The following is a 27,031-nucleotide window of genomic DNA, read 5'->3' as shown; positions in this document are numbered from 1 at the left end:
TAGGAGCCATTAGAGTCAACACAGTTTTGCCAATGAGAAATAAGTTTGTTTATTCCTGTAGCATAAAAATCCATGCTTTGGGATTTGACGAACTCTTGGAAAGCATTTTCTGCCTCCTGCTGGTTGTGGAAGCGTTTTCCCTGCCAAAAATCGAGATGCTTGGTAGTCAGTTGGCAAGAGGTCAGGCAAATATGGTGGATGAGGCAAAACTTCATAGCCCAGTTCATTCAAATTTTTTTTTTATGTGTTGAATTTTTGAAGTGTTGGTTGTGTGACGTGGGGTCAAGGCATTGTCATGGAGAAGAATTGGGCCCTTTCTGTTGATCAGTGCCAGTTACAGGCAGTGCAGTTTTCAGTGCATCTCATCAATTGCTGAGCATACTTCTCAGATGTAATGGTTTTGCCAGGATTCAGAAAGCTGTAGTGGATCAGACTGGCCACACACCACCAAACAGTGACTATGACCTTTTTTTTGGTGCAAGTTTGGCTTTCAGAAGTGCTTCGGAGTGTCAGTCCAGCCACTGAGCTGGTTGTTGCTGTTTGTCTCATAAATCCACTTCTCATTGCATGTCACAATCTGATCAAGAATTGGTTTGTTGTTGTTGTGTAGAATTCTAAGAGAAGACGATAGACACTTCAAAACGATGGTTTTTTTGATTTTCAGTTAGCTCGTGAGGCACCTACTTATCGAGCTGTTTCACCTTTCCAGTTTGCTTTAAATGCCAAATGACCATAGAATGGTCGACGTTGAGTTGTTGGGCTGCTTCTTGAGTAGTTGTAAGAGGATCAGCTTCGATGGTGGCTCTCAGTTGGTTGTTGTCAACTTCTGAAGGCCGGCCACTGTGCTCCTCATCTTCTAGGCTCTTGTTTTTGCAAAACTTCTTGAACTACCACTGCACTGTATGTTCGTTTGCAGTCCTGGGCCAAATGCATTGTTGTTGTGAGTTGTCTCCGCTGCTTCATGACTCATTTTGAACTCAAATAAGAAAATCACTTGACTTTGCTTTTTGTCTTAACATCATTTCCCTACTCTAAAATAAATGGCAAGTAATAACTCATTGGGAAAAAAAAAACACAAACTGAGAAATGTGCATTAAAATGATATATAGCAACCACATTTATTTAAAAGTGTATTCTAATATCAAACAGCAAAGTTCAAAAGTGCAAAACTGCAGTTACTTTTGCACCAACCTAATAGTTCTGAAAATCTGAATGCTTAATTATTTTTATACACTATACCTCCTTAAAATCAACTCTAGAACTCAATGTGAATTAGATCTTAACTGTCTGATATTTCTGAATTTACTGATGTTAGAGATTGTGCTTAAAGATCATAATAAAGTTTCAGTAACATTCTTACGTGTCTTTGAAGTCCTAATTTTAGCTAAATATATTCTTGTAATATGTTTATGTGCCTAACCTAAAATTAGTCTTATTGTCCAATAGTTTTGAGACAAAGCCCTAATTTATTCAAATTTCTTTTCTAGTATTATAACGACTATGGTGATATCATCAAAGAAACAATGAGTAAAACAAGACAGATAGACAAAATTCAGTGTGCAAAGACACTTATTCTCAGTTTGCAACAGGTAAGACATGAGTACCATGGTTACGCTAACATAATAAGCACTTACTGGTTTTCAAGGTAACAGTCAAAAACTGGGCAAAAGGGCACAGTAGATAGTTCGTAAAAGTGGAAATGGAAAATACACAGTCCCACTAGTAAACATTGAGCAAGTGAGATCATTTTTTGCCTCTAGACTGGCAAGATTGGCAAAACTTATAGCTGCCTAAGATATGAGAGAAACAGGTTCTGTCAGCAGTATATATTGGCTCAACCTTCCTGGTAGGCATTTTGCCAGTACATGTCAAAATTTATAATGTGTATGTCGTTGAGGCAGCAATTCTACTTTTAGAATTTTGGTCTACAGTGGTAATAGGATAAATTTGCCAAAATGAATATACAAGATTGTACATTGCAAAATTATTTATAATACCAAGAAATTAGAAATAATCCAAATGTCCATCATTAGGATATTAGATGAATATATTGTGTAGTACATCTCCACAGTGGCTATTGGGTAGCACTTAAAATTAGTGTAAGTTGGTATTAATTTAAGATCTCTACCGTATTTGAGAATAAAATAAAAAGATTGCAGTATAGCATCACTATAAAATTGTGCCTATCTCTGTGTCCCTGGAGAAGGGAACGGCTACCCACTCCAGTATTCTGGCCTGGAGAATTCCATGGACTGTATAGTCCATGGAGTCACAAAGAGTCAGACTTGACTGAGTGACTTTCACTTTCACTGTGTCTATTTGGAAAAAATAATCACTGAAATGTTAGCCGTGGTTAACTTGATTTGGTAAGTTTCAGGTGAATTTTACTTTATTCTTTACCCATTTGCACATGTAATTTTAATGAGCACTTATCAATCGTGGTGAAAATACACCAGTCATTTTCATTTTGGCAGTGGCATGGCAAGTTTAAATAGGCAAAAATAATTTGCTTAGTATACTTAGGTCTGTTGAGACCAAATGCATGTAAATCATAACCAAACCCATTTCAATTTGATAAAGTTTCTTGCTTTTTAGAAACATAGGTGTGAAAGTTCTTAGCTTCATTTGCATATTTGATATTCTTTATTAAAAGATTTTAAAGGTTGAATTTAAATAACTTATTTTGTTATAAAATAATAGCTATAGAAAGTATTTTAGGAAAACTAGAAAAAATATACCTTATCTTTAATTTTTTTCACTTAACAGTGTTTTTATTTTTAATCATCTTTCTAAAATCTTTTTAATGCCTGTGTTAAATCGTATTTTACAAAAATAAAAAATGTGCATTCTGTCTTAATATCCTTAGTTTTTCATATTAATAAATCCTAAAAACTTTCATGCCATTAAATACTTCCCTTTGCTCTTTTTTGGCTGCTCTGTGTGGCATGTGGGATCTTAGTTCCCCTAACAGGGATGGAATCTGTGCCCCCTGTATTGGGAGTGTACAATTCTTTCCATTATAAATAGCACTAAAACAAACATTTTTGTACCTATATATTGCACACAAATATTACTATTATTCTTTTTGGATCAAGTCTGATAATAAGAATTGCTTAGTCAAAGAGCATGAAAATTCTAAAGCTTTTGCTGCACATTGCCAGATTGCTGTATAGAAAGAAAGGTTATTTCAGTTTATGTTCCCAGATCAGTGCCCATTGCACTGTATTCTTTTTTTTTAATTTATTTATTTTTAATGAAGGATAATTGCAATACTGTTTTGGTTTCTGCCATACATCAGCATGCATCAGCCAGCCCTTCCTCTTGAACCTCCCTCTCACCTCCCACCCCATTCCCACCCTTTTATGTTGTCACAGAGCCTGGTTTGAGTTCCCTGAGTCAAAATGCAAACTCCCATTGGTTATCTTGAGTAGTAGCCATAACTCCTATAGGAATGCATTGTCTTCTATCTTGGCAGTTTGATAGCTTAAAAATTATATTTTGTTTTGCTTACTTTTTGATCCATTATTTAAATGTCAATAAGAACATAGTTGCCTAATAATTTAGTTGGTTTCCTTTTTATGTATATTTTTATATGCTATTATAATACCCAGTTAATTGTGACAGAAAAAAATTCTGTCATAACTAATCTAAGAAGTTTCTAATGTCAGTAATTACCTCTAGTTTGAATATGTGAAGTGCTGGAATTTTGGTCATTTGTATCATGTTTTAAAAAATTCATGCTTTAGAATGAAGTATAATGCCTTATTTATAAACATCAAGTATATGTTAAATATAAAATATGATATTTTAAAATCAGTAATAATCCATAATTATTAAAAACTTTAACATGCTTTCTTTCTTTCTTTCCAAACAGCTTTTTAATGAAATGATACAGGAAAATGGCTATAATTTTGATAGGTCATCCTCAACTTTTAGCGGCATTAAAGAACTTGCTCGGCGTTTTGCTTTAACTTTTGGACTCGATCAGTTGAAAACTAGAGAGGCCATTGCTATGCTACACAAGTAATTTCCAAATTTTATTCAGCTTCTCTGTGTTTTAATCATGCAGGTTTTTTGTATATTGCTTTTTTGTTTAGAATAACCAAATTCAGTTGGTGCCTGATTACTTGTTTGCACTTCTGTAATATGTCTCCTTTCTTAAGAACAAGTTACAGTGCTGTCTGTGTTAAAACATGAATTGGGACTAAAACACCTTTTGTAGAAAAGTCTTTGCTTTAATTAAAGCCATACAGAATCTTTATGAATTATGTGAAGAAAACATGTATTTGTTAGGTATTATAAAATCTCTTCTAGCGTTTTGTCATGATCTCATGGCTGGGTAGAAGAATTTGATTCCTTTGTTTCAAGTTTCTGTTCTCTTTTATTTTCTCTTTACCTTTTCTCTTATTTTGAGCCACAATCTTTATTTTATCTGCATGTTTTCTTTGCCTTATCAAAATTGGAAAAAAATCTGATTTTATTTTAGGCATGTAATTTAGTGATCAATTATACTTTTATATATGAGTATATTTTAGATCTCTGACATAACCAGTATGTGGATATTAATACCCTTAATGTCTTTATTGTGGATAAAGAGCCTTGCCTTTGGAAAAATCTAGAGGCTTGAGCTCCGTTTCATTTAAAGCTCTCTGTTTTGTGTCTTTTTAAAATTTGTATTGCTTACTTAGTCATGAAAGTGTTAAATGTCTCCTTTCAGAAATTATTCTGCTCTTTAAGTTGGTCCTATGCTTTCCTCAACTTTAATTTACTCCCACCTTTTCACTTGGCTCTGGAAGTCTCAGATTTCTTTTTATGCCTTTTAATACTTTGGTTGTGAATTTTAGGTAATACTTAAGGACCACACATACAGTAATTATTCTGAGAAGTAATATAGTACTTACTTCATATATGTGTAACGTTGGGTAGTTGTCTTAATAGAGGTATTTATTGTTAAATAAATACAGGTAAAATTGGCCCCGAGTTGAGTATAATTTTTGAACTTTACTCTTTAGTGATTCATACAAATACAAATAGTCATTACAAATAGTCTGTAATCATTATTTTAAGTTGATTTTATAGTTGATCTCCTTTATGTCTTGAAATATACAGAAAATGTACTGATCATTATGTGAAAGGATTTGGGTTGTTTTTTATAGAAAAGAAAACTGAGGAAAGAATGTAGATATGCCAGATCACATTTGTAATGAAGACCAGTGTGGGGGAGGGGAAGTGTCTGTGTCTGTGTCTGTTTTGTTTTAAAGAACCAGCTAGGGCCTGTGTGTGTCTCTGTGTCTGTTTTGTTTCAGAGAAAGTAACAGTTCAGAGTTCCTGGGCAGTCCAGTGTTTAGCACTTTGACTGCTAGGGTGAGAGCAGCTAAGATCTCCAGCATGCCCGCCCCCACCCCCACCCCCAATAAAAAACAAATCAAAACAATCCACCCAAAACAAAATAACAGTGTCATAAAATGTAAATGCTCATTCTCTATAGACTCCTTATTGTCCCTCTTCCTCAGATAAAACAGATGAGAAAGGAAGCATCTTTTGTAGTGGAGTGAAAGTATATAGAAAAATTTTCTAGGTTATTAAATTTTCTATTGTAGTTATTTAAATATTTGTCTTTTTTGTTTTTGTTGCAGAGATGGCATAGAATTTGCTTTTAAAGAACCTAATCCACAAGGAGAGAGCCATCCACCTTTAAATTTGGCATTTCTTGATATTCTTAGTGAATTTTCTTCTAAACTACTCCGACAAGACAAAAGAACAGTGTATGTATTTACTAGAAATATTCTATTTAATTTTGCTTTGGAATTCTTAAAGATTTGTTATAATTGGTTTCTCTTTCAGATTTGTAGGATTTCATTAATGCACAAAAACTTTATGCTTCAGAAATTTTATAATTTTAAGAGTACAACTATGTTTTATGCATAATATTATATTTTAATTCTATGACTTCTTTTTACAGTGTAGCTGTATCTTTAAAGGTGTAACTGGAATGCTTTTTGCATTCCTATTTGAGTTCTTTGCTCAGCCTAACTAAGGAAGAAACATTTAGCAGACAATAATATTGCTGATCCATCTGTGTCTTTGTCTGTGTCCTGAGCTATGACTACACTGGAAAGTAGAAGTCTCCCTCTTTTATCTTCGTACTTTAACTACAAGTCCTGTTCTCAACAGACCATTTAAACAGAATACTTTTATGGTTTGGTCTTCTAAAATGATGACTTACATTCTAAAAGAGCCCAACAAGTGGAATTAAAGTCTCAAAATCTTCTTTCATCCCTCCCTCCCAGACCTCCCAACCCCGGGCTTTGAGGTATAAAAAGACAGAAGAATATGAATAACTCATAGTATAAGTCATGTCTTCTTAAAGCCCACTAGTATTTTGCATTTAACGATTATATAGATCTTATATGAAATTCTAAAGCAGACAAAACTAATCTATATTAATAGAACTCACCATAGTGGTACTTGTTGAAGTTGGAAAGACTAAATGGGAAAGGGGATACAAGGTACTTTCTGGGGTCATGGGAATATCCTGTATCTTGATAGGTGTATGGGTTACATGACTGCATTCATTTACAGAGGTGATCCAACTTTTATTTTCTGTGAACTTTATTATATATAAATTGATCCCAATTTAAAATTGCATTGAGGAATTGGTAGTCCAGTGGTTATACTCTGTGCTTTCACTGCTGAGGGCCTGGATTCAATCCCTGCCTGGAAAACTAAGGTCCCACAAACTGTGTGATGGTAGGCAAAAAAAAAAAAAAAAATTGCATTGATACTATTAATTAGAGAAATAAAAATTAAAAACAATTTAAAAAAATTTCTCACCTAGCAGATTAGCACAACTTTAAGATGTGTGATAGTGCCAAGGATGTGGAGCAATAGAGACTTATACATTGCTGGTACAAGACCACTTTGGAGATATCTGGTAGTATGTAGTAAAGTTTAAGATTCTCCCTACATCATGATCCAGTAATGCTATTCAAAGGTAGATACGTGAGAGGAACTCTTACATAAATATGTAAGGAGAACTATAAATGATTTGACTGTTGGGGACTTCCCTGGCAGTCCAGTGGTTAAGAATCCTGCTTCCAATGCAGGGGTCACAGGTTCTGTCCCTTGTCAGGGAACTAAGATCCCACATGTGCTAATATGTTTAGTTGCTCAGTTGTGTCCAACTCTTTGTGAGCCCATGGTCTGCAGCCCACCAGGCTCCTCTGTCCATGAGATTTTCCAGGCATGAATACTGGAGTGGGTTGCCATGCCCTCCTTCAGGGATCTTCCCAACCCAGGGATCAAACCCAGGTCTCCCATATTTATGGCCAAAAAGAAAAAAAAATTGACTGTTTCATTGTTTGAATAGGAGAAAGCACAAAACTAAATATCTGTCAACTAGAAAATGAGATCAATAGATTAATATACAATAGAATACTATACAGTGGTCAAAATTGTTAGATATTTTTAAGTAAATATAAATCCTTAACTTTATTAAAAGTCCATCTAATTGTTCAAATTTCTAGTAGTCTTAGATGTCATATATGAAAGTAACTCTCTTTGCGACCCCAGGCCAGAATACTGGAGTGGGTAGCCTTTCCCCTCTCTAGATGTCATAAATGACTTTTATTCTTAGTTCATTTGATTGAATTGGGATTGAAAAGATTCACACAATTCAATTGATCTACTTTAAAAATTTTTTCAAGTTTATTGAGCTGTAATTGGCAAATACATTTGTAATGTATTGAAAGTATACAACATGATTTCATATACATTGTCTAAGGATTCCCATAATTAAGTTAATTAACGTATTTATCACCTTACATTATTTACCCTTTTTTTGGATCAGAACACTCAAGCTCTACTCCTTTAGCATATTTCAGTTATATAATATTATATATTTACATAGTATCATCAACCGTAACCACCATGTTACATATTAGACCCTGAGATCTCTTTCATCTTTTCAGAATTGTTTTTCTGACTTCATTGAGATATAGTTGACATATAACACTGTGTAAGTTTGAGGTGTGCAACATATTGATTTGATATATATATTGGAAAATGATTACCACCATAGTGTTAGCTGATACCAGTCTTCCAAAATGGTTAGATTTTAAATTAAAATGTTGTGTGCAAAAAGCTAAGTACAAAATGGTGCTGTGTTTTCAGACAAGTAAGTATTAAAACATTATAAATAGGGACAAAAACAGCAAGTTCAGGTTAATGGCAACCTCTGTGGCTGGAAAGAGGGAAAAAGGCAATGGCATCAGAGAGGGCTACTTATCTGGAATGTTCTGTTAGACTATGTGGTGGATACATAGTTGTAAATGTTTCCGTTAGTAAGTAGATTTTGGCTCAGACTGCACATCTTGTCACAGATGATTAATAGTTCTCTGACTGATAGCCAGCTTACAGACCACACTTTGAGGAGTACTGTACTACCATATAAAGGGCTTCCCCAGTGGCTCAGTGGTAAAGAATCCTCCTGCAGTGTGGGAGACACAGGTTCGATCCTTGGATCAGGAAGATCTCCCTATCCTTTCTCTCCTTATCTATGATATGGGGAGAATATCTCCCTCACAGGATTATAAGAATAAAGTTAGTATACTCATTTTCACTATATTGATTCTTCCAATCCATGAACATGGTATATTTCTCCATCTATTAGTGTCCTCTTTGATTTCTTTCACCAGTGTTTTATAGTTTTCTATATATAGGTCTTTAGTTTCTTTAGGTAGATATATTCCTAAGTATTTTATTCTTTCCATTGCAATGGTGAATGGAATTGTTTCCTTAATTTCTCTTTCTGTTTTCTCATTATTAGTGTATAGGAATGCAAGGGATTTCTGTGTGTTGATTTTATATCCTGCAACTTTACTGTAGTCATTGATTATTTCTAGTAATTTTCTGGTGGACTCTTTAGGGTTTTTTATGTAGAGGATCATGTCATCTGCAAATAGTGAGAGTTTTACTTCTTCTTTTCCAATTTGGAGTCCTTTTATTTCTTTTTCTGCTCTGATTGCTGTGGCCAAAACTTCCAAAACTGTGTTGAATAGTAATGGTGAAAGTGGGCACCCTTGTCTTGTTCCTGACTTTAGAGGAAATGCTTTCAATTTTTCACCATTGAGGATAATGTTTGCTGTGGGTTTGTCATATATAGCTTTTATTATGTTGAGGTATGTTCCTTCTATTCCTGCTTTCTGGAGAGTTTTTATCATAAATGGATGTTGAATTTTGTCAAAGGCTTTCTCTGAATCTTTTGAGATAATCATATGGTTTTTATTTTTCAATTTGTTAATGTGGTGTATTACATTGATTGATTTTCGGATATTGAAGAATCCTTGCATCCCTGGGATAAAGCCCACTTGATCATGGTGTATGATCTTTTTAATGTGTTGTTGGATTCTGATTGCTAGAATTTTGTTAAGGATTTTTGCATCTATGTTCCTCAGTGATATTGGCCTGTAGTTTTCTTTTTTTGTGGGATCTTTGTCAGGTTTTGGTATTAGGGTGATGGTGGCCTCATAGAATGAGTTTGGAAGTTTACCTTCCTCTGCAATTTTCTGGAAGAGTTTGAGCAGGATAGGTGTTAGCTCTTCTCTAAATTTTTGGTAGAATTCAGCTGTGAAGCCGTCTGGACCGGGGCTTTTGTTTGCTGGGAGATTTTTGATTACAGTTTCAATTTCCATGCTTGTGATGGGTCTGTTAAGATTTTCTATTTCTTCCTGGTCGAGTTTTGGAAAGTTGTACTTTCCAAATTGTACAAAGCAATTTACAGATTCAACGCAATCCCTATCAAGCTACCAACAGTATTCTTCACAGAGCTAGAACAAATAATTTCACAATTTGTATGGAAATACAAAAAACCTCGAATAGCCAAAGCGATCTTGAGAAAGAAGAATGGAACTGGAGGAATCAACCTACCTGACTTCAGGCTCTACTACAAAGCCACAGTTATCAAGACAGTATGGTACTGGCACAAAGACAGAAATATTGATCAATGGAATAAAATAGAAAGCCCAGAGATAAATCCACGCACATATGGACACCTTATCTTCGACAAAGGAGGCAAGAATATACAATGGATTAAAGACAATCTGTTTAACAAGTGGTGCTGGGAAATCTGGTCAACCACTTGTAAAAGAATGAAACTGGACCACTTTCTAACACCATACACAAAAATAAACTCAAAATGGATTAAAGATCTAAACGTAAGACCAGAAACTATAAAACTCCTAGAGGAGAACATAGGCAAAACACTCTCCGACATACATCACAGCAGGATCCTCTATGACCCACCTCCCAGAATATTGGAAATAAAAGCAAAAATAAACAAATGGGACCTAATTAACCTTAAAAGCTTCTGCACATCAAAGGAAACTATTAGCAAGGTGAAAAGACAGCCTTCAGAATGGGAGAAAATAATAGCAAATGAAGCAACCGACAAACAACTAATCTCAAAAATATACAAGCAACTCCTACAGCTCAACTCCAGAAAAATAAACGACCCAATCAAAAAATGGGCCAAAGAACTAAATAGACATTTCTCCAAAAAAGACATACAGATGGCTAACAAACACATGAAAAGATGCTCAACATCACTCATTATCAGAGAAATGCAAATCAAAACCACTATGAGGTACCATTTCACACCAGTCAGAATGGCTGCGATCCAAAAGTCTACAAATAATAAATGCTGGAGAGGGTGTGGAGAAAAGGGAACCCTCTTACACTGTTGGTGGGAATGCAAACTAGTACAGCCACTATGGAGAACAGTGTGGAGATTCCTTAAAAAACTGGAAATAGAACTGCCTTATGATCCAGCAACCCCACTGCTGGGCATACACACTGAGGAAACCAGAAGGGAAAGAGACACGTGTACCCCAATGTTCATCGCAGCACTGTTTATAATAGCCAAGACATGGAAGCAACCTAGATGTCCATCAGCAGATGAATGGATAAGAAAGCTGTGGTACATATACACAATGGAGTATTACTCAGCCATTAAAAAGAATACATTTGAATCAGTTCTAATGAGGTGGATGAAACTGGAGCCTATTATACAGAGTGAAGTAAGCAGAAGGAAAAACATAAATACAGTATACTAACGCATATATATGGAATTTAGAAAGATGGTAACAATAACCCAGTGTATGAGACAGCAAAAGAGACACTGATGTATAGAACAGTCTTATGGACTCTGTGGGAGAGGGAGAGGGTGGGAAGATTTGGGAGAATGGCAATGAAACATGTAAAATATCATGTAGGAAACGAGTTGCCAGTCCAGGTTCGATGCATGATGCTGGATGCTTGGGGCTGGTGCACTGGGACGGCCCAGAGGGATGGTATGGGGAGGGAGGAGGGTTCGGGATGGGGAACACATGTATACCTGTGGCAGATTCATTTTGATATTTGGCAAAACTAATACAATTATGTAAAGTTTAAAAATAAAATAAAATTAGAGAAGACTAAAAAAAAAAAAAAAAAAAAGAATAAAGTTAAAGAGCCCAAGACGAAAACGCCTAGCACACAGTAGTTACACAAATATTAGTTGATTTTTAGTTGCTATATTATATGTAAGTCATGGAATCCTTGTGATACTTGGATCCAAGGGTAGATGTATGACTTCCATTACTCTGACAATATTTTGCAGGTAGAGGCCATATCAGATTTACCTTTGCATCTGTCCCCATTGCCTGAGACATAGGTGCTCAACAAATAATAAGCCAAAATGCTGTGAATTATTTCCTTTATTGGGAAATCTTCATAGAGACAGAATTTTTCATCACTGTACTGATGAGGCTTAGAATAAGTAGTGAAGTAATATACGCACACTCACACGGCTAGCGGTTGGTAGAACTGGGACTAGAACTCAAGTTGTGTAATCTTTAAATCCAATTCTCTTTTCAAAAATATGACTCAGATTTGTTCTTCTAACAGAGGGAATCTGTAAAGTTAGGATAGAACAGAGACATTTTGAGAAAGAGAACACTAATATCCCGCAGTTATTAGTGGAATGCTTTCAGGAAATGCAGATCCATCGACCATTATTTTTATTCTCATTTACTTTTTATTTAACTCTAGTTAATCATTGTGTGTTCCATATAATATGTAAGTCTTAAGATTATTAGGAATAAGCAAAAAGAAAAAAAAAGCTATGGCAATTTAATGTATCAAAGCTAATGGTTTCTCCTCCTTTTTAAGGTATGTTTACTTGGAAAAGTTCATGACCTTTCAGATGTCACTCCGAAGAGAAGACGTGTGGCTTCCACTAATGTCATACCGAAATTCTTTGCTAGCTGGTGGTGATGATGACACCATGTCAGTCATTAGTGGAATTAGTAGTCGGGGGTCAACTGTGCGGAGTAAAAAATCCAAACCGTCTACAGGGAAACGGAAAGTGGTTGAAGGCATGCAGCTTGCACTCAGTAAGCATATAGTTTATTTTCTTTATGTTTGTCCTTTATGTTTCCCATAGGTCACCTCCTTTTTAAATTCAAGGTATGTGTTGTTAAATGCACACTGTTTGCTCCAGTTGTGTGTAAAATGTACTGTTTTAAGCATTTTCCATATATGAATTTGATTCTTAAAATTCTTTAGGTACATTCTTATTTTTCACATGTAGGAAACTAGTACAGAGAAGTTGATTAACTTAGGTCACACTGATGCTAAGTAGCAGAGCCAGGCAATCTCACTCTAGAGCATCTACTTTTTTTTTTTCTGTATTAAATTTATTCAAGATATACACACGTCCCCTCCCTCTTAAGTCTCCCTCCCACCCTATAGAGCATCTACTTTTAAATCACTGCACTATACTCTATGTATACGGATATGGACTCAGTATTTTAGAACTAATCATTACCTAAGAGATCAGATCATCTAGTTTAAGTGGTGCAGCAGATTCAGAGAGGTTCCAACTTTGGAATTTCTATGAAGAGATCATTAATCATAAAGAACTTCACAGAAATACAAGTTGCTGTCTATAATCTTAGAGTTAAGAATATATTATGATGCTTGAATCTCTTGGACTGTTAGTACTCCAGGGTTGGTTCTTCATTTCCTTTCTTTAAGATACTTTTGTTTAATGAGTATAGTTGTCAAAATTTGTTCCAGCTATTATTCCTGAGTAACAAACTACCCCCAAAACTTAAATGATATAACCTGGACATAATGTCCAGTGCTTTCACTAGGAATAAATACTCCAAGGCTGGGACTGGAATCATATGGAGATATCTTCACTTGTAGATGTATCTGATGCTGGCTGTCAGCTGGGACCTCAGCTAGATTGTCTGCCAGAACACCTTACATGTGACCTTTCCATGTGACTATTTGGCTTCCTCACAGTGTGTGACTCGGCTTCAAGAACAAGTGTCTCAAGAAACAACTCTGGACACTGCCATTTTCTAAGGCCAGAAACTGGCAGAGCATAGTTTCCATCATGTTCTGTGGACCAAGCAATCACAGGGCACAGATTCAAGGGAATGGGACATCATCCCCCACCTACCTGTTAATGTGACAAGTGTCAGAGATTTGGGGGCTTTATTTTTTTTTAACTTATTTTCCTAGGAGCCATGGTTTTAAATCGCCACATGGATTAATGGTTTTAGTATTTTTTTGGTCCAGTAACACAAAGCATTAACTTGTAACTTACACAGCCTTAGATTTAGACTTGATTGGTCATATAGTACCAACATCCCAGTCTGTGGAGAAATCTCTCTTACACAGTATCCCTGACCAGTTAAAATACTTGGGCTTGATAAGAAGTTAAATTTTCCTTTTTTTAGATAGAAAAGTTATCAAATTAAAAGATATGTCCACTGAATACCACTAAATTTTAAAAAGTTTTTCTTATCTAAACCTCTTAACTCACCTGGTCTAACATAGTTAGCCTCCTCAGTGGCCAGTTTGCTCGCTAGTCTTCATATTCTTAGGTCTGTCCTCCACATCACCGCCATATACTTAGTATAAAACATGTAACTCACCACATTGCTTCCATAGAACCTTTAGTAGTAGTTCCTGTCAGCTTAGCATAGCTTATAAAACTTTGCATGAGTTGACTCCTGCCTCTTTATTCAGCCTTACCTTTGCCATCTACTCCAGGACTACTAAACTCTTACAATAATCAGCAGATTAGTATGATTTAGGCATTGTTGTTTCATGCCCCAGTGCTTTTGCTTATGTTCTCCCCATTTCTTGGAGATGTCACAGTTCACATAATATCCACTCTAGTCAGAAGTAACTTCTGGGTAGCTGGGCTCTGATCTTTTTCATTGTTCCCATTCTTCCTGTGCTTCCCTCTTTTAGCACTTACCACACTGTGTTTCCCCAGTGGCTCAGCAGTAAAGAATCTACCTGCAATGCAGGAGACACAGGTTCGATCCCTGGGTCAGGAAGATCCCCTGGAGGGAGAGCATGGCAACCCCCTCCAGTATTCTTGCCTGGGGAATCCCATGGACAGAGGAGCCTGGCAGACTATAGTCCTTGGGGTTGCAAAGAGTTGGATATGACTGAAGCGACTGAGCATGCATGCACACTGTGTTATAATTGCCTGTATTTTCTTTACCAGGGCTTCCCTGGTAGTTCAGCTGGTAAATAATCTGCCTGCAATGCAGGAGACCCCGGTTCAATTCCTAAGTTGGGAATATCCCCTGGAGAGGGGTAGGCTACCTACTCCGGTATTCTTGGTCTACCCTGGTGACTCAGATGGTTCAAGAATCCTCCTGCAATGCAGGAGACCTGGGTTCAATCCCTGGGTTGGGGAGGTCCCCTGGAGGGAATGGCTACCCACTCCAGTATTCTTGCCTGGAGAATTCCATGGACAGAGGGGCCTAGCAGACTAGAGTCCATGGGGTCGCAAAGAGTTAGACACGACTGAGCAACTTTCACTTTCTTTCACTTTCTTTTTCCACAACTGGACTGTCAGGGCATGGCAGGGACTGCATTCTTACATACCTTTGTATCCCTCTGTTCAAGCTCTAGCATGTGTAAAGAAGCAGATGTTTGTTGACGTGCACAGGTTGTATTAGACATTTCCCTGGTGGTTCAGATGGTAAGGAATCTGCCTGCAATGCAGGAGCCCTGGGTTCGATCCCTGGATCAGGAAGATCCCCTGGAGAAGGGAATGGCTACCTACTCCAGTATTCTTGCTTGGGAAATCCCATGGACAGAGGAGCCGAGTGGGCTATAATCCATGTCACACAGAGTCAGACATGACTGAGCGACTAACACTTAGTCAAAATTAGTGACTGAACTTCATTGCTATTACTTTTCTTTCTCAGCCGAAGAAAGCAGTAGTAGCGACAGTATGTGGCTAAGCAGAGAGCAAACACTGCACACCCCAGTTATGATGCAGACACCACAACTCACCTCAACAATTATGAGAGAGCCCAAAAGATTACGACCTGAGGATAGTTTCATGAGTGTCTATCCAATGCAGACTGAACATCATCAAACTCCTCTTGATTATAAGTAAGTACATTTGATCATTTTCTGTACTATAACTTTATTAATTACATAGAAAAAAGTTAAGTTAAAAGAAGAATAAAATTCTCCTTGAAGCACGCAGGTAACATGGATGTTAGCTCAAAGACAACAAGAGGAAGCAAGGCAGCAGCAGGAGAGAGCAGCAATGAGCTATGTTAAACTGCGAACTAATCTTCAGCATGCCATGTAAGTGAGAGTGCCTTATTGTCTGAGTCTAGGAAGTTCACTAATTCATTTTGACATATTTTATTGTGTGCCTTATCTAAAAATTTCAGCAAACTCTCTAGAGTAACTAAGCTGAAATAATCAAGGAGCTAAAAATTGGTCTTTCCAACAGAAAAAAAAAACTTCTGAAGTTAAATATTAACTAGTTAGGTAAAGGACTGATATTAGGTTGATCTGTTGGAAAAGTTTAACTATGAATCCTTGTTTATTTTGGTACACAGAACTATAGCTAAAAATTCAGTTTTGTTACATCTTAATTGATCCCCACCTTAGTTCAGGCCCTCATCTCTCACCTGAACTATTGCATTAGCTTTCTAATTCATGTTCTTCCCTCAGATCTATTTATCCTCTCACCAAACCCCTTCCCTCACTCCCCTCACCACCACTCCATCATTCACGTTGCCATCAAGAAGTGCTATTCTAGAATAAAAATCTGATCATGTAGCTCTCTTCCTTAAAACCATTCTATGGATCCCCATTGCCTGCAAGATACAGTTCAAACTCCTTAGCTCATGGCATGCAAGATCTCTCTAAATATGGCCCCTGCCTACATTTTAGTATCATATCCTATTCCCTGGCAGCTGGTAAAATCATCATAAAAGGACAAGCTCAGGTGTCGCCTTATATGAAGCTGTGGTGTCATCTATGCTCCCATAACACTATGTATATTCCTATTTCTTATAGCACTTACCACATTATATTGTAATTTGTTTATGAATTTGTCCCTTTCTCTAGACTGTGAGCTCCTTAAGGGCAGGGACCTCTTTCTTTCTTTTTTTTAAATTGAAAAGTATAGTTGATGTACAATATTATATGTTTCAGGTATACAGTTTAGTGATTCACAGTTTTTAAGGTTTTATTCCATTTATAGTTATAAAATATTGGCATTTCCCTGTGTTATACAGTATATCCTTGTATCTTATTTTATACTTAATAGTTTGTACCTCTTAATAGGGACTGCTTTCATTTCCTGTTAGTGCTTGGCACATTAAAAAAGTACTAAGTTAAATGTTCATTGAATGAATAAATGTCCAATGCTAAAAAAACTGCAGTTTAATTTTCAAATACTTTGTTTTTACTGGAATCTGTATGAGAGTTTTATAAGTCCTTATTAGCTTTGGCTCCAAAAGAAACGGCATATAAGCAGTCTTTAGATGACTGGTACAAAGGGGGAAGATCTGATGATTTTGATTAAGTTTTTTAGTTTGAAAGCTTTGTATTTGTAACATAATGTGGTACATGTTTTAATGCTGGAGATAGTGATTGTTACCTTATTTCTTAAATTTATATTTTGTTGCAATTTTGTTGGTTTTTGAATGATGAGAATTTGACCTCTTTTTCTTAAGAACTGGTCATTTACCTCACGAGCAGTATTAAATTCTCTTTAGTTGTCTGTAGTGGTCTTAAAAACCTCAAACAGACAAGGTATACTTTATCACATCTGTAAATTCTGATCCTCTTATGTCTACTATGTTCATCCTCTATACTATCCCTTGATTCTGTCCCCTATTCTGTTTCTATAGCCACATTCCCTTTAACATATGTTCTTATTTCATGCTGAATTCAACAAGTAATTTCTTAGCTTCTCACTAGTTACCAGTCCAAATACTGCAGAATTCTGCCAGGCAATCATTTGGTCCATATGTCTCCCCTTGAAACTTTGCGCCAGTGCACACGCTCTTCCACAGCATCTCATTATCAGTACCATTTATCATTGTTCTTTTGTTTGTAGATTAATTGATTAACTTTTTTCTTCAAGTTTTATGGGGATGTAATTGACATACAACACTGTATTAAGGTGTCCAGCATGATGATGCAACTTACATACATCATGAAGTGATTACCACAATAAGTTTAGTAAATATCCATCATCTCATATAGCTGTAGTTAGTTTTTATTCTTCTTAGAGATAAACTTCCCTAGGTGACAAAGAAATTATTCCAGTTAATTATTATCAGAAGAGTCTTTTGGTTGTATCATAAGTAGTCTGTCACCTGAGACTTTAAAATATTTTTGTTTTACAATAATTGTTCTGTAATGGTGTCTGGCCTATAACTGAAAATACCTTCAAATTCTCTCTGTCTCCTAGTTTATATCACATATATCTTTCAAAAGCAGAATGAGTTTCTGGTTTTCTATAACACATGGTCCCCAAAGCACACGTATCCCCTTCACAGTTGCTTCCACCAAATACAGTAAAATTGTCATTTATCATTTACTGTCCAGAACTCTTGAGAAATAGGGACCATTGTTAATATATTTGTCCACATAGCCTGGACTAGACATCATGTCTTGTTATCTTCATCTTTTAAGACTCAACATAGTTTTGTGTAAATTGTAAGCAGGCATTCAATAAATAATTGATTTGGGGGAGGGTGGGATCTTTACATGAGTGAGCAAAGAAAGAAAGATTATCCAAACTGGGGAACAACAAGTCACCCTCAATTTCACTTATGTTGATTCCTTTATGCTAATATGGGCTAATTTGTGAACTTGAAATTTGAATTTTTTCTTTATAATTATGTGATAATAGAATTTTGGGTCTTAATTTTTATTTAACTTTTCTATATATGTCTCAGTTTTGAGTTTCATAGGATACAGAGTGCAAGTTTCACCATAAATGTTGCTCATTTCTTCCTGAAGCAGAATTAATCTCTTCTTTCAGTATATCTTTATAGCACTTAATGCATATTTCTCTTGCAATATTTATCACTTTGTCATAATTAATTGTGTTTCCCATAGTAGACTGTGAGCTCCTTGAGGGCAGGAATCATGTCTTATTCATCTTTTATTTTGCATCCATAGGACACAGTCAAAGCCTGGCACGTAGTGGGCACTATGTGAATGAGTGAGTGAGTGCCTGGTACATTTTAGGTACTGAGTGAATGTCAGTGATGGGTAAAATTAGCATTATATGTTCATGAAAATACATGTATTCTGAAAATGTCATTTCTTTGGTCTCTTGTTTTATACTTCTTTATTAATTTGTACCCTGCCTACTTTCAAAAAGGATTTGAGGTATCTTGTCTGCTCCCATGTGGTAAATTCTCATTGAGCTTTTAAATGGAATATCAGAACTATCAAGTTAAATGTTTTGAAGTAATGTAGAATGAACATAACTCCTTAGCATTTTCAGACAAGTGAATATTGGGGTTTTGACATCATTGATGACATGATCAATGCCTAGTCATTTTCCCTGACCTTTAATTCCATCATTTTCCATTACATTTGAATAGAGCCACATAGTTGCTGCCAATATATTACTAAGTTGTGACTTTGGTTGAGATCTTGACCTTTTTTGTATTTCTCTAGTCGGCGTGGTACAAGCCTAATGGAAGATGATGAAGAGCCAATTGTTGAAGATGTTATGATGTCCTCAGAAGGGAGGATTGAAGATCTTAATGAGGGGATGGATTTTGACACCATGGATATAGACTTGGTAAGATACGATGATTCTGTAAGGTTTTAAATTTAGATTTTTTTTTTGAAATTAAATTGAATATTATTAGAGGAGAGAAATATTTGCCGTAAAAGTAAGTTTTGCAAAATTACTAAATAAAATAGTTGCCAGGAGTTTAGTTACGTGAGAAGGGATTGAGGAAGAGGATGAGTTTAGTGAGGGTGTTAGATCCTAATTTAAGATGGTAAACTTTCAGACTAATTTAGGAATATATAAAGAATATATTTTGCTTAATAGTATAATATCACCTTATAATTTACCATCTATTTACCATTATCAAACCAATATATTATAAACATGGTCTACTTTTTTACTGAGGTCAGTTTCCATATCACACAGTAAAGTACTGATAAAAGACTTGGAAGTTGAATATATATGATGGTATATTCTCTGATAATAACATCATATATACAATTAGGGCTTTATTATCCACATATGTCATTTTGCTACACAGCTCATTCAGCTTTGTGAGGTAGGTTGAAAGGATTGAGGATATTGAAGCTTAGACATCCTATCCAAAGAGACAAAACTAGTAAGCAGTAAAGCTGAGACTCATAAGCCAGGTCTTCTATTTCTCAGTATACCTTGGTGTATTCTCCTTAAAGGGAACAAATAATTAAATATGGCTTCTCTTCAGAATAGTGTAATTCAGCGCCTTGAAAGGAAAGTGAGTTGAGAGAGACATTTCTAAAATAAAACAAAAAATCCTTTTTCTAGTTTTCATCCATAAGAATAATTTCCTATGAATGAACTGCTTTTGCATTTTTAAACATTCTGTAGTTTGAATAGATAGTACTTGAAGTATTGTAGGGTGCAATTGCAGTTACATAGGTCTCGTGAACACTTAATTAATTTCAAGATTTTCAGTTACTATTTGGCTTATTATAGATATGGCAATTGTCAACTTCCTTCCTTTTTTCCCCCTTTAGCCACCATCAAAGAACAGACGAGAGAGAACAGAACTGAAGCCTGATTTCTTTGATCCAGCTTCAATTATGGATGAATCAGTAGGTTTAATTTAAATATGCCTCAAGATTGTAAAATCAAAAGTAATAGGCAATCTCTGAGATTGAGGTTGAAGAGCTTGGACAATACATTAAGAATGGATAAAAACAACTGGACAGGAGGAAAAGAGACAGGCAGGAGGGGTTTCGGAGTAGAGTTGAGAAGGGGTCATGCAGTGGTGGTAACAGATTCAAAGTGCCTTTGAATCCCTGGCCAACTGGGGCTTAAGTGTTTGTTAAGGAATTTGCACTTTTCCTGTAGGCTTGAGTTATACCTGATGAAGGATTTTGAATGGGGGAGCAGGCATGATCAGAATTGTGTTTCAGAAATATTTCCTTGAATAGGATGAATTACAAGAAAAATAACGATGATAGTCATAATCTTAATATGAAGACATGGTGAAAAATAGAACTTGAACAAAGGCTTTGGTAATAAAGAGAAGGGAGTTGAGATAATTGGTTATTGTTAGTTGATGTCAGTTCTGTTTCTTCTATCAGTCCCTGTTGCCATATTCTCCCTGAGAATACCATCTGTAGTTCCTCTCAGACACACTGTGCTCTTTCACAACTCCATGACCTTGTAAAAGCTTTTCTCTCTGTCAGAATTGCCCATTTCCTTTTCCAAGTAGTGAATTCTTTCAGTAGTCAGTTCCGACATCACCTTTGGAGTTTTTCCTAACTTTTTAGATAGATACTTTATTCTCAGCTCCCATAACACTTGTACACACTTCTGTTTTGATAACTACCAGATTGATGTAGTGAAATAGGATATTATATTTTGCTCAATGATTGAACTCCAGGCAGTGATGATTTTATTCATTTTGAGAGTTTTGCCCAGCATAGAGGTGTTTAGCTTTATTTGTCAGCTTGCTAAATCGGTTAAATGCCTGTCTAGCTCACTTTTTAGAATCTACCCATTTATGCTCCTTCTTCCTAACACCTGCTGTCTCAGGTGACTGTTGTATCATCCTCCAAGGCCTGCCTTCTATGCCCCTATTTCTACCGTTCTCTCCTGGCCCTCTCTTGCCTCATCTGCTGTCAGATAGCTCTTGGAAGAATTTTAACAAACGAACTCATGCTAACATACTTAAATTAATAGAGCTAGCTATTTGAGCTAAAAGATAACATTTCATAGATCAGCAGGTATAGAAATCTTTGGACAAGGCACCTTGGGATCCTTGAAATCAGTGTTTGTCCATCTCTAAGGGACATATAAATCATGTAGAGATCTTATTAAAATGTAGGTTCTGCTTCAGTAGGTCTTAAGTGTGGTCTAACATTCTGCATTTCTAATAAGACCATAATCTGAGTAGCGTAGGTGACCTCTGCCTACCCATAAGTCTGTCGTTTAAGTGCATATTGAAGTATGTGGTTTCCCTGATAATGTAGGAGTATGTATCTTCCAGTTTGTTAAATAAAACATTTAGGTAGTGATTGTGATGAGGAATAAAAGAGAATCTTTCCAAGCATATGTGATGAAACGCATTCATTCAGCAGTTTAGTGAGTTGGAAATCGGTGCTGAAATGAATAAGATGCTCTCCCTGCTCTCAAGGGATTTGTATTCTAGTCCACCTGTACTATCACTTTGAGATGAAAAGGAATGGAAGCTAGTATTTGAAAACTTATGTGCCTGACATTGTGCCAGGCACAATTTAGTGGGATCCCACTTTTACACTCAAGCAAACTTGGGCTGTAGAGGTGGTTTCAGTGACTTGCTGAGAGTTATACAGCTTTAGTGTCAGAGTAGTAATTTGATCTGAGTTCCTTTTGATGTAAAAATCTTGTGCTGCCTCTGCTGTGTACTTCCCAGAACTAAAATCAGACCTTGCCTCAAAGAAATACCAAGAAAATTGTTTTAGAAATTATAATGATTAACTATAGTCAAAATTGATACGGGCAGTTAGAGATCATCTTATTTTTTCCATTTGTTCATCTAAAGTCAGGAAACCTTTAGGCATTTGTTTCCTTAGTCACTTACCATTGAATAGATTTGCCAAATGGTGCTCTTCACCTTTTTTTTTCCTCTCTACAGTAGTGGAACAGCACTGTATATGTATATATATTTTTGACATTTAACATTTAGGGAAAACTATAATCTGAGTGAAGCCAAAGATAGGGACCTAATAATTGTTATTTATAGAAAAATGATGGCATTCTTGTGTTCATTGCATATGTAACAACTTAGAGGATAGTAGTTTTGCTGCTTTGCCTAAAATTAGAAAAAGGAGCACGTGCGTCTATATCTGTAGTTCTATACTAGTACCACATGATGGCAGCAGTCACATAACTGACTGCTCCATATCTTTAACAGTTCAGGTATCTTTACAAGTCTTTGACTGCGTATGTATTGTAATACTATTAATACTAGTTTGTTTTAACATTACATTAAACTTTATCTTATTATCTCAACAATAACTTAAATGGAATAACAAAATTTTTAGTGTAAAAATCTGCATTAGATTACATCTCTTTTTATTCAACCCTGTGATGATAGTCAACAAGACAATAATAAAATTAGGGCTGTAGATCCTTTTATACCCAATTCTAAGATTCTCTAGTTTTATGTGAATTAACCCAAAGCATCCTAGTATAGATACTTCAGATTATTACTAAATAAATCCTAGATTTATTTTCTGTAACATGTTATCTGTGTGATTCAGAAGTGGTAATATGAAAACTCTGAGCAGATCAGTTTGGGGTTGCATATAATATTCTAGATTTATGATTTATTTAGTTTCATATTTGGTAACAGTGTCAACATTGGTATATGGTTGCTTTCTGCTATTAGTGGGCCAGTATTGCCTCAACATACCAAAGCTGGCTGATGGTACCTTTAAAGTATGTGCTTAAGTGGTTATTAATGTTGACACCAGAAACAGGTAGCTTATGTTGCCAGAAAAAGAGAATATCGCTAATGTCCTCCTTCTGTGTTGAGATTCTTTTATTAGAATTATCTGTAGTATAAAATTGGTAAAGGAAGGGTTTGGTATAATGGAGCAAATTTAATGTTCTTCTAGAAGAATCTCCTTTATAACCTTGTCTGTACAAACCCAGGAGGAGGGGGAAAAAAGATCTGTTCAGGCTATTTCTAGGTAGACCCTTGGTTTGGAAAGAACTTGAGTTCATCTTCATGCCACACTCCACACTAAAACTGTCAATTAAGATTTTATCCTTTCATTCATCATTAGATCTTCCATTACCCAGAGTCAGAGTGTTACGGCTAGAAGGGATTTTTAAACATCACCTATCACCTAGGCCTCTTTGGAAACATTCTAACCACCCAAACTCTGACTCTTAAAACTAAAAAGGAGAACGCTTAACCTTTAGGGGTGGGGTGGGCAAGGGGCCAGTAGTGGTGGTGGTTTTGATGGATGACTGGTAAGAATGGGGTACATTAATCCTCTATTGTTCTCATTCCTGGGGATTCCAAACACTTTACTTGATGATTTGCTTCTTGGAGGCTGCAATCAGATAGATATTTGTTTCCTGGTCTGAAAATACATAGGTCCTTCAATTCAGATCAAAGCAATTTGTGAGTTCTGTAACTTTTGTTAAAGTGAGATTTAATTTACAAGTAAGTGCCCTTTGTAATCCCAGTCTTAGATCATTACCTCTGGCTTTAATTATCAGTTTTCACTAGCTCATTATAGTATTTTAAAAATATTACTCAATTGTCATAATAAGTGTTGGAAATTTACTTGAAGAGCCCAACTTTTAGTATGTACAGAACTAAAAGTTGTAACTTCTTCTTGCTTAACAAACAAGAAGGAGTTGCTCCATTCATTACCTGCTTTTACTTTTTTAAGTTTGTGACAAGTAATGATTAGATTTTTACCTAGCATTGTTTCCCCAGCTGAAATGTAATGGAGTGAAATTTAACTGGAGTGGGTTGCCATTCCCTTCTCGAGTTCCCAACCCAGGAACCAAACCCTGGTCTCCTGAATTGCAGGCAGATTCTTTACCAGCTGAGCTACGAGGGAAACCCCAAAATGTAATGAAAAGCATCAATACAACTTTTTGCTCAGATTTTACCTTTACTTAACTTGATTTTTTCAAATTAGTAGACCTGTTCATTCAGTCCAGCTTTCCTAAAGAATGCTTCCTATTTTCTACGTGTTTATATTGTTCTTGGATGTTTTTGGTCTGCGTGTTCATGATACCCATTTCACAGTGCAAATGACTGAGTTTGCCAGACATTCTTGTGCCAGAAGTGTATGTCAAGAAGCACATTTATTTGTTCATTCAACATATGTTGGGTGCCTGTGTTCAGGGCATTATCTAGGCATTAGGGGTGTGTATAAACATATAAATGAGACATGATTTATGCTTTTAGTTATATTTATGAGGTAGGTAGGATTGTGATTAGGCCTGATGTTATTTCATTTTATGTTAATGGTAATTATAATTTTAGAATTATGTATCTGAAGAGGGGAATTTTTCAAAGTGACTTTTAGCATGTTATTAAACTTAATATTGCCAAGTATTAATGTAATATATTTTACAAAGAAATGAATGACAATTTTAACAAGATTTTTTTTTTCCCTCTCTCATTAGGTTCTTGGGGTGTCAATGTTTTAATACCAGTACGCAATTAAGTCTCTGGTGAAGTCATTTTCTAAGTGGAAGAGGAAATTTTAAAATAAAGTGTGGTAGATACAGTGAAATTCTGTACAGATTTTTCTCTAAGGAGAATATGACGTGCTTATACTTACCAAGATCAAGTGCATTTGAGGGGCAGTTTTGTTTGCCTGAAAAAAGTAAAGGACAAGTAAACAATTTGATGATAAGCTACAGTTTTTCTTAGAAAGTAAATATTTTATTTATGCGCTGTTAGTTGGCTTTTGAATCAATTATTTCATGCTTTTTTTAAAGAAACTATAACAATCTGAAGAGGCATTTGGTACAGACGTGAATCCTCTTACATTTATTTACTGGGTGTACTAAGTAATGATGACCTCTGCTGGATTTCTGTTTACATCCAAGAAACAAAGTTAAGGATGAGTATTCCCCTGCCCTGAAATTATAGGATAGAATTGTTTTTAGCATTCTAAATTTAAATGCTTGAAACATCAATCGAGGCTTTCTTTTAAATATTGTAATTGTGGAGAAAAGTAAACTTATAAGCAGAACTTTTACAATTTTTTCATCTAAAATGTATTTTAAGATATTTTTAAAATCCAAGAGCTTCTCTATACTTTTCAGAAATACCCAGATGCAGTGAACTGCCAGAAGGTAACCAGTCTCAAACATGCTTATCCCATTATCAACCCTGAAAGTTTGCTTGTCCTTTAAGATAAAAATGTAATGTTGTGATATTCCTTCCAGTAGTGCCACTGTATTTTGTCTCCAAATAAAAGAAGCTTATTGTAGTATGTTTGCAGAAAAACTCTAAACAAAAATTATACAGCTTATTAGAGTGTGGGAATAGGGATCTAAATTTTAAATAAAATTATATATATATATAAATTGGTGCTGATTTTATAATTGCGCAGTTTGTTTAGTTTTTTCTTACTTTTAAATTCCAACTTAAAATTATGAGGTTTCAGAAATATATTGAAAGTTTAACAATGTTTAAAAATAGAAAAGCATGAGTGTTCATGCTTTAAAATGATTTTTAAATTTGTATTTTATATTGTTTTATCTATCTGTCTTTGCAAGCAGTCTTCAGGTTAAAGATACTTCTAACAGGTTACAGTACATTTCCTCTGTATGTAAATTAGATGGGATAATAGAATTCATAACCCATAATATTCTTTGAAAGCTAAGCTTTAAACTTCATTTTATGTCCTTTCACAAATGAATTAGTTTAAAACAGAAAGTGGCTACTTGCCATTTTGACATCAACTCATTTTGCGAGGCTTAGGCAGCTAGACATCGTTTAAAACAAAATATTAACTTATATTACATGTGTATCTATCTTTTGTCAGTCGTCTCTCAGTTCTTGAGGTTTATTATTTTAATCATTCCATGCCTTAATATGCTTGCAATACAAGAATATCTTCAGATGGGTGAATACCAAAAGGCTTCCAGTTCTTAAGAGTCAGAAACCAACAAGCATTGGGCTGTGGTAGCCAAAAACCATAGGTTAGCTAAAAGATCATGATAAAATACAATTATTTTATTAAATCATGGTTAATAACAAATGAAATCAAGACATGTCTAACAGATTTTCCATCAACAAATATTGTTACGTGCAAAAGTATTGCCTATGTTGTTTTTCACACCACTGCATTTACTAGAACTGCTGAGAGGACTGTATATATGATTTTAAACCTAAGTTGATTTTTTTTTCTCACTCTTGAAAGGAGTACTTCTTTGTGAAAGCAGTTCTTACAGCTTTGTTTTCAACCAGCTAAAAATGTTTTATATATTACTCTAACCTGTTGTCCTCCACATTCTATTGTCCTAATTGTACTGTTTTCTGATTTGTATTTATGTCTTGAGACAGTAACTTTTTGAATAAAAATAAACCTACAGTATGTTGTATGTTTTATCTTTTGTACTTGAAAGAGGAGGGTGGCTATAAGTGGTTAGAAAGTGTACCTATTACCACATCTTTTAACATGTTTGGGTGGGAATAATTTATAGAAAATACTATATTTTTAATAAATCATATGTATTTTAAAATGAGACTAAATCCCTAATTGGGTTATTACTTTAAAGTAGAAACCTATGACCATTATTACTTTATTTATCTGGTATGAGTTAAATGCTCACTAAAATATCTGCATTGTTCATCCAGGATACATTTGAGTGCCCACTGTGTGCTGAGGCATGTGTTAGAGATCTACACAAGGCCCCTCCTCCACAGATCTAGTGGGGCAAACAAATAAGGAAAGAATCAAATAAAATAAT

At 35.4% G+C, this 27,031-nt stretch overlaps 1 protein-coding gene across 8 annotated transcripts in view; it reads left to right on the top strand.

Moving 5' to 3' along the window:
- The window catches only part of STAG2 (STAG2 cohesin complex component), a 141,720-nt gene extending 115,065 nt beyond the window's left edge, over positions 1–26,655 (top strand). For 5 of the 8 annotated variants that reach the window (XM_086388158.1, XM_086388159.1, XM_086388160.1 and 2 more), the window contains 9 exons: positions 1,488–1,589; positions 3,875–4,023; positions 5,637–5,765; positions 12,208–12,431; positions 15,282–15,471; positions 15,562–15,672; positions 19,024–19,150; positions 20,101–20,178; positions 24,731–26,655. In XM_086388158.1, coding sequence (XP_086244284.1) covers positions 1,488–1,589; positions 3,875–4,023; positions 5,637–5,765; positions 12,208–12,431; positions 15,282–15,471; positions 15,562–15,672; positions 19,024–19,150; positions 20,101–20,178; positions 24,731–24,754 — 1,134 coding nt within the window. In that variant the 3' untranslated portion in view covers positions 24,755–26,655. The remainder of the gene's footprint in view (positions 1–1,487; positions 1,590–3,874; positions 4,024–5,636; positions 5,766–12,207; positions 12,432–15,281; positions 15,472–15,561; positions 15,673–19,023; positions 19,151–20,100; positions 20,179–24,730) is intronic. The other 3 variants (XM_086388163.1, XM_086388165.1, XM_086388166.1) reach the window with 1 other exon arrangement.
- The last annotated feature ends 376 nt before the right edge of the window (positions 26,656–27,031 follow it).

Source organism: Bos grunniens, chromosome X (assembly GCF_055505025.1).
Source record: "Bos grunniens cultivar Pamir isolate PY7600 chromosome X, Bosgru_T2T1.0, whole genome shotgun sequence".
NCBI classification, from domain to species: Eukaryota; Metazoa; Chordata; class Mammalia; order Artiodactyla; family Bovidae; genus Bos; species Bos grunniens.
Note: the sequence above shows the minus strand (reverse complement) of the source record. Positions and strands in the feature narration are given on the sequence as shown.